Source organism: Neovison vison, chromosome 1 (assembly GCF_020171115.1).
Source record: "Neovison vison isolate M4711 chromosome 1, ASM_NN_V1, whole genome shotgun sequence".
In the NCBI taxonomy this organism is placed as follows: domain Eukaryota; kingdom Metazoa; phylum Chordata; class Mammalia; order Carnivora; family Mustelidae; genus Neogale; species Neogale vison.
Genome location: NC_058091.1, coordinates 255,400,292 through 255,415,033, shown reverse-complemented (window position 1 = coordinate 255,415,033; position 14,742 = coordinate 255,400,292). Strand labels below are relative to the sequence as shown.

Here is a 14,742-nt window from a genome sequence, read left to right as displayed (position 1 = left end):
GGTCCATCACCAGAAAGAATCATCAGCACCATGACAGCCACCTCCCCTTTTCCCTCCATTATGAGCACTGTAGGAAGGTCTGGCCATGACTCAGTCTTCCCAAGTTCTCTCAGGGAAGCACTGTTTTGATCCTTCGTGTTACTGCTCAAGATACTGAGGCTCACAGAGGTGAGATGACTTTCCCAAGGTCACACAGCAAGTAGGCAGGGAGACTAGGAGAAAGCTCAGCACTGATAACCTTGCCTAAGCTCATAATCACAGTGCTGGGCCTGCCCACAGAGGAAGGAAAGTAGGGCTGGCATCTACTCATTCGTTGTTCACTCCTTCAGCAGAAATTAACTAAGCATCTACCATGACATAGGACCCATAAACATAGGACCTTACATCTTTCAGAGAGGAAAGAAAATAAACGAGTAGACACACGAAAGAAACCTAGTCCTGACCAGAGCTCTGAAAGAAATCAGCACAGAGATATCACCTTGGTCAGGGAGGGGTGGTTAGGGCAGCCCTCTCTGAGAGGGGACATGTGAATTGAGATCCAGAGGATGAGCAGGAGCCCTGGCTGTGCAGAGCAGTAGAAGAGTGGGAGGCAGAGAGAACAGCTAGTGCAAAGGTCCTGAGACAGAAAAGGGATATACTTCCTTCAACTCCTCTCAGTGGCCCCATCCCCCCACCCTCCATACAGAAGCTGTCTAGAGTTAACTCTTCAGTCACCAGCATGTGGTTAAACCTCTTGAGTCTCAGGGCCTGAATTCTGGCTCTGTAATTGCCTGTTAATAAGAAAACAAAACAAGCAAGCTATGGGGAAAGGAAGAAAGAAAATGTAGGGAAGGGTAAAGTAGAGAGAAAGGGGAGGATGGAAAAAAGTGAGTGAAGAGGAAGGTGAGGGCAGTGGAGGGAGGAAGAAGGGACAGGGAGAAAGGGGAAGGGAGGACGAAGCACCCAGGAGCACCCCAAGCCTTAGGATGCTGTAGCACAAGCCGGGCCACACCCCCCAGAGCTCCAGCAGGAGGCCAGGAGCACCCAGCTTCCCCACCGTGACACTCACCCACTTCCCCTGCCACTTCCTCTGTAAGCCGGAGCCCTGCCTACACCCGTCACCACTTCCTCTGTGTGAGAGGCTCCTGCCACCATCTCGGGGGCTCAGACCCAGCTGAGGCTGAGGCAGGCCTAGGAAGGAGGGCGTAGAAACACCAAGGCCGCAGGGAGACACCACACTGAAGGGACCTGGGTCCTCTCCTCACCCCCTTCATCTTTCCCTCCATACTGTACAAGAGAAAAGCACAGGCTCCTAGCCAGAGACTTCTAGGGTCAAGTGCCAGCCTTGCCATGGAAAAGCTGTGTGAGCCTAAGCAAATCAACCAGTGTACCTCTCTGGGCCTGTTTCATCGGGTATGGAGTGAGGATGCTAGCCTCTGCCTTTCAAGGGGCTAGCAGAAGCATAAATGATGAACACGTAAGAGCAACTTCACGCTCATTTTGTTCACCTTGGAACCCACAGTGCCTGACACACAGTAGGTGCTCAGTTAATCACTCTAATGGCTAATGCTTATTTGGGCTTTCCCAAGGTCCTGAGCCAAGTGGTTTCCATGGGTTGTTTCACCCTCCAGTCCCCCTATGATGTGGTCCCATTCCCAGTGCCACTTTGTAGCTAAAGACACAGGGGCATGCTTAAGTATTTTTTGCAGGATCCCACAACCCGCAAGAGGCAGAGACAGACTTTGACTCCAGAAACTCATCCAAGTTCCCGTGCCATCTCTAATCCCTGGCAAATAGAGGAGTTTTCCTTCCCTTCTCACCCTCTCTGCTTTCTTGCCGCCTCCTCACGACCATCCCTCTAGAGACCATCTCTCTAGAATCTTCCCTGCTTCCCACCCACGTACAAAATCTTGTTCTTGGGTTGGTTGCCTTCCATCAGTTACTTCCTCTCCCTCGGCTTTGATGGGGACCTGACCACAACTCTGGCCTTCCCTCCTACCCCCACCTGCTGTTGTCACTGGGGTGTGGCCACGCTGTCCTACCCTTCACTCATCAGTGGCCATCCTGGCCTAGGGCAGCCAGGAAATCTGGCTCTGGAATTCCCTCACTCCCCCATTCTGATGACCCTCCAAAAAGAGTTCCCCGCACAAGGCCGACCTAGTCAGGTCCTGGGGACTCAGGGCAAGCAGGACATTAGCTGAACTCAAAACCATCACAACCAAATTCCTTGGCTTGGCATTCAAGGCCTTCTTGACTTGGCCCCAAATAGTATTCTTGATCTAACCCTGCCCTGGCCAGCCCCTCCAGCCACGCCAAGCTCCCAAGTCCACTGACCACCGGACTCGAGGAGGCAACGGGGATGTACAGAGGGGGTCAGGAGGAGGGCCCAAGGTGGGGGCGAGCAGCAGAGGCCAGATTTGCACCAGGCAGCACAGCGGCCACAGGTCATCTGGGGCACCTGAAACAGGGCTAGTCCAGACCAAGACGTGTCATAAACACAAAACACAAACCCCTTTCAAAGACTTTGTATGGAATTAGAATATTAAATATCTCTTCCAGGGCGCCTGGCCAGCACTACCAGTAGAGCGTGCAACTCCAGATCTTGGGGTTGTGAGTTCAAGCCCCACATTGGGCATAGAGATTACTTAAACACAAAAAAATTTTTTTAATCTGTTTTTTTTTAATTCTATATTGATTATTATATGCTGCAAATGATACTTTGGATATATTAGGTTAAATAAAATAAACTATTAAACAGGTGGCCGACAGACACATGAAAAGATGTTCATCATCACTCATCATCAGGGAAATGCAAATCAAAACCACAAAAAGATACCACCTCACACCGGTCAGAATGTCCTGCATCAAATACACAAGAATCAACAAGTGTTGGTGAGGACACGGTGCACACTGCTGGTGAGAATGTAAATCAGTGCAGCCCACTGTGGAGATGAGTATGGAGGTCCCTCAAGCAATTACAAACAGAGATAGCAGGGTGCCTGAGTGGCTCAGTCGGTTAAGCATCCAACTCTTGATTTCAGCTCAGGTCATGACCTCAGGGTTCGGAGATCGAGCCCCGTGATGGGTTTCATGCTCAGCAGCGAGTCCACTTGAGATTCTCTCCCTCTCCCTCTGCCCTGTCCCCCCACCCCCAACCCTGCACGCACTCTCTCTAAATAAATAAATAAATCTTTTTTTTTTTTAAATCGAGAAAAATAGTGATATCACACAACCCAGTATTTCCACTAGTAGGTATTTACCCAAAGAAAGCAAAAACACTCATTCAAAAAGACCTCTGCACCCTAATGTCTACCACAGCGTTATTCACAACAGCCCAGATACAGAAGCACTTCACGGGTCCGCTAATCGATGAACGGATAAAGACGCGGTGTTATGTATTACTATTAGCCATAAAAAAGACTGAGATCTGCCATGTGAGACAACATGGATGGGCCTAACGGTATCATGCTAAGTGAAGTCAGTCCGAGAAAGACAAATGCCATGTGATTTCATTTATATGTGGAATCCAGAAAACAAAACAACCAACCAACCAAAAACAGACTCCTGAATACAGAGAATACACTGGTGGTAGCCAGAGGGAAGGGGGGCTTTTATGTGAAATATGAGTTCATAATGCTAGCCAGACCTTCAGATTTGGTTCAGCCACCGGGGGAAGCCACACAAATCAGTGCACAGGCCGTCCCAGCCTCCCAGGCCACTGACTGGCAACCTCAGGCCTCAATACATGACCTCTCTCCCAGGCCAGGCTTCTCTCCAGCTTGCTATCAGAACCCCACCTGCCTGCCTAGTGGCAGCCTTCCCCTTTCCCCAGGAGCCCTGCCTGCGTCCTGCTACAGCTCACTCAACCTGGCAGAACCCTCTCCTCCTCCCCACACCCTGTGCACCCCACAGCAGAGGAGGACGCTGGTCACATGGACCTCCCGGGAGCCAAATGCTGTGTCCTTCATGTGGGGTGAGCACTAGGCTCAGCCCCCACCCTACACATGAGGGAACAGGCTCAGAGACCAGCCACTCGCCTGAGCTCGTACAGCTGCAAAGTGGGACAGCCAGGATTGGGACCCTGGTCCATCTGGCAGCAAGGCCTGAGTCTTTTCACCGTACACTCAGGGACTTGTCACACAGACACGAATTAATCCTCTTTGCCCAACTGAATCAAGCCAGTTTGCTTACAGGAGACAAGAGTGCAGAGCGCAAATAAGTCTGCCCCCCCACAGGACATGTGGCGATGCCCGGAGACATTATCAGCTGGCACAGCTAGTGGGGAGGGGGAGGAGGTACCAGCACTGGCGATATTTCTAATGACTAGAAGCTAAGGATACCGCTAACATCGCATCATGTGGGGGTCAGCACCCCCTCCACAAAGAATTCCCACCCAAATGTCAACAGTACCAAGGTGGAGAAGCCCCAGTGTGAGATAAGCTACCTTCACCAGCTGGACCCCAACACCAGACCTTTACTGTTCAGCTGCCTGTACATGCCCACCTATGTTCCTCCTTTTTCCTGAGGCTCTTCCTTCCAGCTGATCTCTTCACTCCGGCAAAAGACATGGTGGACACGGCATCCTGTGATGGGAACCGAAACCACCCTCAAGCAATAACGACAGCCAGCACAATGACCCCCCCCAATCAGCTGGAGCCGACCCCCTGACTCACGCCTATGCAGAGAGACCACAGAGAGGCCATGCAGTGATGGACAGTTAACCTTCCCCTCATTCGAATATGAAAATGTCCACCCAAGGAGAGGCACAAGCCTCCAGAACACCACATACCCTGTCTGTATAGGTGTTTTCTGTAAGGTGCGTGCACGACCCTATGCCCGCCTCTACGTACAGTGACAAGGTTCCCTTTCTAAATACTCATCCTAATCCTCGACGAAAGGAACCCATTCACTCTCTCGCCCAGGGACTCTCAGCTTTAGAAGGTAATCCCATGATGTCCTTATTTGCTCCAAGTTTCCCTTGTGTGACAAGTTCACCTGGTGTTGTCTTTATCTGTGACTCACCGAAATGCAAGCTCACACTGGTTGGGTCTCACTATAAACATTATTTCTTTTCTTTGAAGATTTTTGCTCCATCCTAGGACCCCGGGATCATGCTCCAAGTCAAAGGCAGCCGCTTAACCAACTGAGCCTCCCAGGCACCCCTATAAACACTATTTCTTCCTTGTCCCCAGGGAAGCAGCAGTAACCAGCCAGGGCCTTCTCTTTTTGATACCACAAGCATCAACAATAACAAAGTATCTTCCTTTCTTGCCCACTTCCTGAGTGGGGATCAGATGCTAAAGGGATGGTACTTCCTCAGCTCCTTTAGCCCTCCTCGCCCCCGGATTATCCTGTCCTTTTACAGATAAGAGCCTGAAGCTCAGAGTGCAAAGTCCCCAGCTCTGCTTGAAACCCAGATCCTCCTGGGCCCCAAATTCCTTCCCTTAACCACCCCATCCTACTGCCCTGACCAGCAGCTGAAACCAGGAGTGACCATGCACAGCTGTTTTCTACAGGGTGTGGGGCGGACAACCCCGGGAGTGTCCCCTGGTCTGGGTAACCTTGGGAGGCCAGGGGACCCCACATGCAAGTGAGGGCTGGGGATCTGCTTAGTTGTTGAGTTATCGTCGCCAGGGCTTGCTCTGGAGCCCGCTAGAAACAGTCCTAGTTTTAAATCAGCTGCTGAAGTGGACCCTCCGAGATCGGCAACACTTCCTCCAGGCAAAGCTTCCTCCAGGAAGCTCGGGCCACTGGAGTTTAGGACCAAGCCAGGAACCCACTCACAATAGCACGGACTTCTATTTAAAAACACCAGGCTGAGCGGAAATAAGGTTACTGCCTGGGGGCAGATCTCTTTCCGGAGGAGGAGGAGGCGCAGAGGCCCAGCCCTGGGCAGCCCCAGAGGAAGCAGAAACCCAGGCCTTACAACTGTGGGCAGGAGAGGAGGTGAAAGCAGGGCCTGGGCCAGGAGGAGAGGAAGGCTTGACAGCTGGCTCCCACCTCACTGGACCTCTGCTTTGTCCAAACCAGCGGTATCTAACTGGCACTTGAAGGGTGAAGGTTAACAATGGGTCTCTGGGCTGGAGGGCACCTGAGGCCCCCAAGGAGGGCGGACCCACCCAGGGCCCCAGAGGACTTGCTGATTGGCCCTCGACCAGAATAAGGGGCAAAAGGGAGACCCTACCAACTTCTCTCGATTGCTTTTAAAAATCCACCCTCAGAGAGGCAAAGCCTTCCGTCCTTCTGTAGGAATTCAGTAATTCCCTTCTGAGCGTCGAGCCTAAAACAGGATTTAAAACACAAGAAGAACTTCACTAGCAGACCTGCTCATCAATGAACAGCTGTGCTCTAAGGCTCACTTTGGAGATGCCAATGTTGTCCCAACACCACTGACACATCACAGAACAATTTCATCTAAGCACTGAATTCCCGTCGGCTTGGGTGCAGTTTTGTACACCAGAAACACTAGATGAACATAGAACACTGCGCCCAGCTGAACCGAGCGGCGAAGAAGTGCTCACGACGCACAGGCATGCCCCTCCAACATCTGTCAGGGCCTCATCTGGGGTCCCACTTAGTGCCTGACTTCAGATAACCCTCCTCCCACCAACGCTTCCCCTGCAGCCACGGGTCCCGCCCCCACGGCCACAGCAGCCAACACATTCTCATCCTACAGTGCTGGAGTTTGTGTGATATGCTTGTATTTCTTACCTATAAACTTGTGTACAACTGCACCCCGGATTTTTTCAGGTTCCTATCTTTTTTTTTTTCTAGTGGGCTCCTGCTGCAGTTTTTCAGTGCTCTGCCCTTAGCATTGTGTCTTTTTTTTTTTTTTTAAAGATTTCATTTATTTATTTGACAGAGAGAGATCACAGGCAGGCAGAGAGGCAGGCAGAGAGAGAGGAGGAAGCAGGCTCCCTGCTGAGCAGAGAGCCCAATGCGGGGCTCGATCCCAGGGCTCTGAGATCATGACCCGAGCCGAAGGCAGCGGCTTAACCCACTGAGCCACCCAGGCGCCCCAGCACTGTGTCTTATAAGACAGTGATTCTTACGGTTTTTGTTCAGCATCAAGGTCTTTTGGGGAAGGCATTATTTACATTATGGCTGAACTGACTGCATTATGTAAAATGATTAGTACAGTGCCTGGCACATAAATCACAAGCATTTAATCAACTGTGACTTGTTGGGGGAAAAAAGTCAAAGGCACTTTGAATGGCTTAGTCAGTTATGCTTCCAACTCGGCTTCGGCTTGGGCCGTGATCTTAGGTGGTAGAATGGAGTCCCGCATGGGGCTCCGAGCTCAGCGCACAGTCGGCTGGAGATTCTCCTTCTCCCTCTCCCCCGTCCCTTCCTCCCACGCACAGATTGTCTCTAATAAATTTTTTTTTAAGTTAAATATCCAATAAGATTAAGACCAAGGCAGCACTGAGCCATCCCAGAAGGTATGCAGGAAGCATTAGAATAATACCGAAAGACATTTTAGGAATGAAAGATGGTATAAAACACTGTAGGTATGTGAGATAACAACCCTGCATTAAAACATTTTTTTCACCATAAAAAAACGATTAAGTCTGTAAGGAAATACAACAACATGTCAAGAGCAATTGATGGGACTTAGGGTGATGTTTTTCCCTTTACCTAAAAAAAACTTTCTTTGTTTACTCCCAATTTTGCAAGACCATACGCCTCTTAACAGCTTAAAGGTAACATAAGATCAAAACCAAAGTAATTTTCAAGAAGCGGAAAAATGGGGCACCTGGCTGGCTCAGTCTGTGAGGCAGGGGACTCCTGGTCTCAGGATTGTGAGTTCAAGCCCCATGTTGGGTGTAGAGATTACTTAAAAATAAAATCTTTAAAAAGGAGAGGAAAAAAAGGCAGAAAAATCATCTCAGCCTGCTAACCCAACTCTTGATGTTAGCTCACTGTGTGCTCAGCATGTGAGTGCCTGCCCTGCTGCTCCAAGAGAAAGCCCGTCCTGCTCAGAGGCAGCTTTGTTCCACTCAATATCAAACCCTTCCACACCTTTCTACCTTGTCTTCAGAATAAAGAGGATTTTTAAGACGCATTCTGAAATGATACAGGACAAGAATTTTGAAACTACATATATATATATTGTAACATTTGCTTTGTATTAAGTCATGAGCTAGGAATTATTTTCTTCTGAAATCAATTTGCATGGCATAATGATTAGGTAAGAATGACCTTGACGCCACCCAGAATGAACCCTATCCTCCTCTTTGTCTCCTGAGGCCAACAGTTCACTGGTTCATCAGGGAGAAGAGGAGAAAGGGGACTCCAACTCTGAGCTTCTGCAAGACCTTCATCAGGAAATCTGCAGTTAGAGTCCTGTCCTAAGAAGCACATGACAAATTGAGATTTCTAAGGCTGCGTACACCAGGGAAGTCCTCGGGAAGGACTTCCCCATGCTGGCTGCCAGGAGAACAGAGTGAAGAGATGGTGCTGGCCATCACCCCTCCAGTTCACAGCCAGCCAGCTGCCCAGGAACCGTGTCAACATTTTACGGTCCCAGCCATAAAACCTAGATGGAACTTCTGGCCTTTGCTGCCCCGGTGGCCATGCCAAGGAACAATGAAGTGGAAAGGAGTTATGGTCACTGACAAGTCTTTAGTAAAGCACTACCTTATTCAACTTGAACTTCAAGAGGCTGAGCAAGCAGCTCTTCAGAGGAGGACGCATGGGTGACAGGGATCTTCAATCCACGGTGGGTCTTCCATAGTGGGTAACTGAAGCTCAGAGCCTTAGGTTCTAGTCCCTTCTCTGGGGGCCCCAGTATCCTCGCATATAACATGAGGTTGGGTTGGATGAGCGGGTCACACCCCAAGGCCAGGCAGGTGATGTGATACATTGTCCGGGTGTATCAGCCATCACACACAGCTCTCTTGCTCTAGCTCTCCCTTGTCTTAATTATGAGAAAAATCACAGGTTCCGAGGTGATAGCGGGGAGCTGTGCTGCAGCCAACGCACAGCACTGGGAACTAGATTCTCTTAAAAAGGGTCCACTTGGCCTGGGCAACCAGGGGACAAAATAACTTGTGAATCAGATGCACTCCTTTGTATGAGACCTCCAGAATACCAGAGGAGAATACAGGGCTAAGGGAGGCGGAAATGACAAGCGAAACTGACAAGGGGAAATCTTGTCAGTTTACATAAAAGTAAAGTTCTGCATTTAGGCTTAAAAGAAAACAAGGGGCGCCTGAGTGGCTCGGTGTTTTCAGTGACCAACTCTTGGTTTCAGCTCAGGTCATAATCTTGGGTTTCAAGATTCAGCCCTGTTTGGGCTCTGTGCTCAGCACAGTCTCTTTGAGATTCTCTCCCTTCCCCTCTGCCAACTCCCCTTACAGTAACCATCCCCCCTTCACCTCACACCAATGCTCCCATGCTTGCTCTCTCACTCTCTAAACAAAAGCAAATGAAATGAAGGAAGGAAGGGAGGGAGGGAGGGAGGGAGGGAGGGGATGAACCATATGAAGCCAGGATACACTGAAAGAGAACAAGACTGCCAGTGAAAGCCAGCCCCTATAGGAGAAAAAGTATCAGTGCAAGACAACAATATACCAACTGAACCTTCTGGAGAAAGGAAGATGTAGTAAGCTGACCAAGGGTCCAGCTGCCCTTATGATGGTCAGGGCACATCTGGAAGGGCAAGGTGTGTCTGGAGAAGGCAAGATGCCACGCTGGGAAGGGTAGAGAAACTATGCCTCAGATACCTACAGAGCCCTCAAGAAGAGAAGGGCAGCCAATCAAGGCAGCCCAAAAGGCACAGGTGTGAGCGATTACAGAGCCCTGCTTCTCCAACCCCAGGACCTCTGCTCCAGTGAGCGTTCCACCCTGTAACAGGAAATGCGGGCTCAGAAGGGAGATGGTAAGGCAACAAACAGGCACCCCAGGGGTCTGGTTGGCCTCAAAACTGCCTACAGGAGCAGTACTTCTCTAAAGTTACTATGCTTAGCAATCACCTGAGCATCTTGTTAAGATGTAGACTCTAACTTAGCAGGGCTGGGGTGGGACCAGCCATTCCGCATTCCTAATGAGCTCCCAGGTGATGCTAATGCCACTCCTCCAGGGACTACAATTCCCTAACTAGGTTCTAGACCACTTTCAAGATGGAGAGCAAGTCCTGACCACGTGGGCCTAGAGAACAACAACAACAACAACCACCACCACCACCACCACCACCACCCCCCGCCCCGCCGTGGTCCAGCCTCCTAAAACGGCAATCCTGGGGTCACAGTGGTGGACAAGCTACCGGAGCCCCAAGGAGAGTGGGCCTGTGTCTCAGGAGCGAAGATCCCTCCTGGAGTTACACAGCAGCTCAACATGGGGGATTCTCTCAGTAAAGGTTCCCCGGGGCGGGGGGGGGGGGGGTAGGGGAGTGGGGCGGAGGAGATCAGGGAAAGGGTGGAGTCAAGCCCTCTGTGTTTGCGTCCCGAACACCACTCAGCAACTCAGCATTGGTTCACAGGAGCAGCAACCAGACAATGACCCGCTGCAAACGCGTCTAGAATTAATCAGCTCTGCCCCACCCATGCCTCCACAAAAGCTTTCTGCCCCCTTATTCCTCCAGGGAAAGGTGACTGAACACTGGAAAGCTCCCCAGCGGTGACTCACACACACACAATCAAATCCGATCCCCGCAGCGCAATATTCACAGAGCCCTGACCTCCCCCTTCCTCCCGCCCAGCCCGGAGCCCACCTTTCCAAGCCTAACCCCTCACTCTCGAGTCACCCGTTTTCCTGGCTCTGGCCTATTTTCAGGTGTGTCCCCAACTCCACCGATCCCAACCCTTCCAGACTCGGCGAGTTTCTGTCTCCACTCCTTTGCATTCTCACAGCATCTGTGTGGCCTGTCTTAAAAGTATGCCTAGAATCAGTTTTACGGCGGCTGCGTCTTCTCGGACGCCAAGGTCCTATAAGCGCCCCCTTTGTCTCCCCCTGCGGCGCCGAGTGCGGTGCCGGAGGCACAGGAAGTACTCAGGAACGGAGCTAGGGCAGCGGCCGTGCCCAGAGGGGGCGCCCACCACGCAGGGACCAGCCGGGCTGAGTGAGGGTCTCCAGGGCGGAGCGCGGGACCCCGAGTTCAAGACCGGCAGCTCCTCTACATCCTCCCGAGCCGGGGCCAGGGCTGAACCCGACCGGCGTCCCTTCCTTCCGGAGCCGCTCCACGCGCCCAGGGCCACCCATCCCTAGCGCCCTTACCTTGTAAACCTTTCCGAAGGCGCCGTCGCCCAGCTCGCCCACGATCTCCCACACCTCGTTGGGGTCCACGTCCCGGCGGACGTGCTCATATTCGCGGGACTTTCTCTTCTCGAATGTAGACAGGCGCAGGATGCGGCGGAAATTGGCGAAAGCCATGGCTGGGGGCGCGCGAGCCGGGGGGCGAGGTGGCGCCGGCTCCCGCTCGGGCTCGGGCTCGGGCTGTGGCTCCCGCGGCCGCGAGGAGGAGGGGCTGGAGGACGCTGCCGCGCTCGGGGGTTCTCCCCAGACCCGCCCTTCCCCGCAGCCAGACCCCGGTCAAGTGCGCCCCGGGCTGCGCGCGGCGGGAGCACCCGGAACCGCGCAGGCGGCCACGGTCCCCGCCCCCGCTCGGTCGCGTCCCCGGGGCCGCCTCCCCACTGCCCGCCCCGCTAGCGCCGCACTCCCGCCCAGCCAGCTAGCCCCGGGACGCGTTCCCGGGACCTGGCCCCGAGCCCACCCACGGCCGGGCTCCACCTGCCGCTCCCCGGCAGCGCCCGGAGACCCCTTAATTGGCTACGGGCGCTCCGCGGCTCCGCCCGTCGCCGCAGGGCACTCTGGAAACTGTAGTCCCCCGCGCGCCGCGCGTCCGCGAGCCACGGCAGGGCTTTAAGAGAACTTAGGGTATCCCTCGGCAGGACTGGCCCGGGTCTGCGAGGCCAATCGCTCCGCACGGCTCTCTTAAGATCTGTGGGAGCGAGAGGGGACGCAAATTGGCTTTCGCGAACGCCTACTGATTGTCCCCCGAAGGCCAAAAAGCTGAAGGCCATTAATCAATTTATCTGCCCCGCCACTACACTGCAATGCCGCTTTGCTCGCGCCTACTTTTCAGGTAGGGGACGCCGGGCGGGCGAAGGCACCCGCCAGCCCCAGGCGGCACATCCTGCTGGAGGATCCGGTGCGGTTTCCTCGGCGTGGTGCTGCCTCCTAGTGCACGAAATGCCGCGCCCCTTGCGGCCGCCGCCAGTCCCCGGAGGCCGGGGCTTCCCGGCTCGTTTCCTGCTTCCAGGGGCTCTCCCGCACCAAGATCCACAACTCGGCCAGCATGAGAGGGCTGGGAGGAAGAGCTCCTTGGGGACTTTTTAATCACGTGCTTCATGATGCATCTTAAAATATGTTTGCATATTAAGTAAAAGCTTTCTTGGTCTTCACTTCCCAATTTAAAACTGAGCTCATTACAGAAGGAAGTGAAGTTTTCTTTGCAAACCATCATCCTTGATCCTGGCTGTTTGACTCACTCCTCCGCAGCTGTGCCAGCTACTGTTCACTCTCTATAGGACAAGTATACTTTTACCTAAATCTACAAGGTGGTTCTGTGAAGATCGCTAAAGGAAATCTCTAAATGGAGTTCAGAGGCTAGAAAGGGGAGCCCATAGCACCCATAGTCAATAACAGGAAAATTGAGGGAGCCTGGATGGCTCAATAGGTTAAGCCTCTGCCTTTGGCTCAAGTCCTGGTCCCAGGGTCCTCGGATCCAGCCCCGCATTGGACTCTGCTCAGCAGGCAACCTGCTTCCCCCTCTCTCTGACTGCCTCTCTGCCTACTCGTGATCTCTCTCTCTCTCTCTCTCTGTCAAATAAATAAATAAAATCTTTTAAAAAAATAATAGGAAAGTTGTCGATTGCAGACTCCAGCATAAGAATATTCAACAGGAACATCATCAATACAGGGCCCAACAGGGAATGATGCACATTGCAACTTGGGAAGAAATCCACTACTCTGGTAACTCAGCCAGTGGAAAACGATCATCACCCTGAACTCTTGCTTTTCTCCAATAAAGTTTCCTTTAAAACAATTCCTCCCAAATTCCTCCTTCTCCATAAAATAAAGTTTCTCTTTGTTGTTGGACTTGCCTATGGTTTTGTCTTAGCTTGCATGTCCGGAATTGCAGTTTTCTTTTATTCTCATATAAACCCATTTTGCTGATAAAATAAACTAGCTGTTTTATTTTTTAGGTTACATTTCCAAGTAGAGGATGCTGAGGGGTGGGCAGCCTGCAAAGGTTGTTATGGTCACTTCACCTTATAATTAAATGGAATGTCAGTGAATGTCACACTCTGGGAATCCCCACCCCTATGGAGAATGTCAATGTTGAGATGTTTTCACCCCTTCCTGAGCAGTGTGCAAATAAGAAATGTAATTCTAAGTTTGAAAAGCTAACTATAGAACCCTGGTTTGCTGGTGGTGGCCTGCACAGAGGGGCACCCTACTAAAGGTTGCCAGGAGTTCTGGGGAATTCTGGGGCTGAGGGTACAAAGCACTTGAGAGTCAACCCACCTGAGAGGCAAGGAAGTGGGAATTTTTCCTCCAAGCCCCATCTTTCTGTGGCCAAGGGCTGCTCCCTAAAGCAGCACTTCCAGCCTGCTCTGCTGAGGGACAAGAGAACACCCCCAAGTTAAGAGGTGTCCTGAGGCTTTGTACAGCTTCTACTAACAGTCCTTACATTTCTTTCCCTTTTTTTTTTTTTTTTTTTTTTTAAGATTTATTTGACAGAGAGAGAGAGATCACAAGTAGGCAGAGGCAGGTAGAGATGGGGGGTGGGGGGGAAAAGGGCTCCCTGCTTAGCAGAGAGCCCGATGCGGCACTTGATCCCAGGACTCTGGGATCATGACCTGAGCCGAAGGCAGAGGCTTTAACCCACTGAGCCACCCAGGTGCCCCAGTCCTTACATTTCTTATTTCTTTTCCTTTCCTATAGCATTTGCTCGGATCTCTAGCTATATGTTAAATAGCAACAATGAAAATGAAAATTCCTGTCTTGGTCCAACATTTAATGGAAAAGGATTTAAAGTTTCTCCTCTAAGTATGATGTTTATGAAAGGATGGTAGCAACTGATCTGTACAAAAAAAAGAAGCCTCCTGATAGTCCTAAAATTTGCTAATAACTTTTTATCATATCAATGTTATATCATCTACTATAAAGTAGAACTGTATAAAATATTTTATGCATTTATCACATAAGTTAATCATAATATTAGCCATATGATTTTTCTCCTCTAGCCTAAAAACATGGTGAATTTCATTGATTAAAATCTTCTTACAGTCCTGGAAAGTAAATATTTTGCCTGGAAAATCTTACATTCAGGATTTTCTTATCTATTCACAAATCAAATGGGCCCATACTTTGTTTGTACTGTCTTTATCTTGTTTTAAAATCAAGGTACTGTTAAAATAAAAAACAAATGCAAACCAGGCTTGAAAATTCCCCAAGCAGACAAAACCATTTTAGTCATACAAACAAAGCTTAATTTAGCTTATTTTGCAAGACTAACTTGACCTAGGTCATTTCTTACATATGCCTCTGGAAATCACAAGCAAAACTTGAACTGTTTCCTAAGGTTGATATAAGGTAACCACTGACCAGTTCCTTATCATTTAAGAGAATTCTAATAATGAATCACTGTGAGAAATAGACAGTCACTGCTTTCTCACTATATAAACTGTTTTTATAACAATATACCCATAAGCCTCATTGTAGGTTTCTGTTTGAGTATTTCTGATCTGCAAAATG

General features: G+C 50.8%; 1 protein-coding gene across 1 annotated transcript in view; it reads right to left on the bottom strand.

Annotated features, from left to right (window-relative positions):
* LOC122892828 (serine/threonine-protein kinase 10) overlaps window positions 1-11,459 on the bottom strand; it is a 120,194-nt gene extending 108,735 nt beyond the window's left edge. Inside the window, exon 1 of the mRNA XM_044229482.1 lies at window positions 11,197-11,459. Coding sequence (XP_044085417.1) covers window positions 11,197-11,352 — 156 coding nt within the window. The 5' untranslated portion in view covers window positions 11,353-11,459. The remainder of the gene's footprint in view (window positions 1-11,196) is intronic.
* Window positions 11,460-14,742: the final 3,283 nt, after the last annotated feature.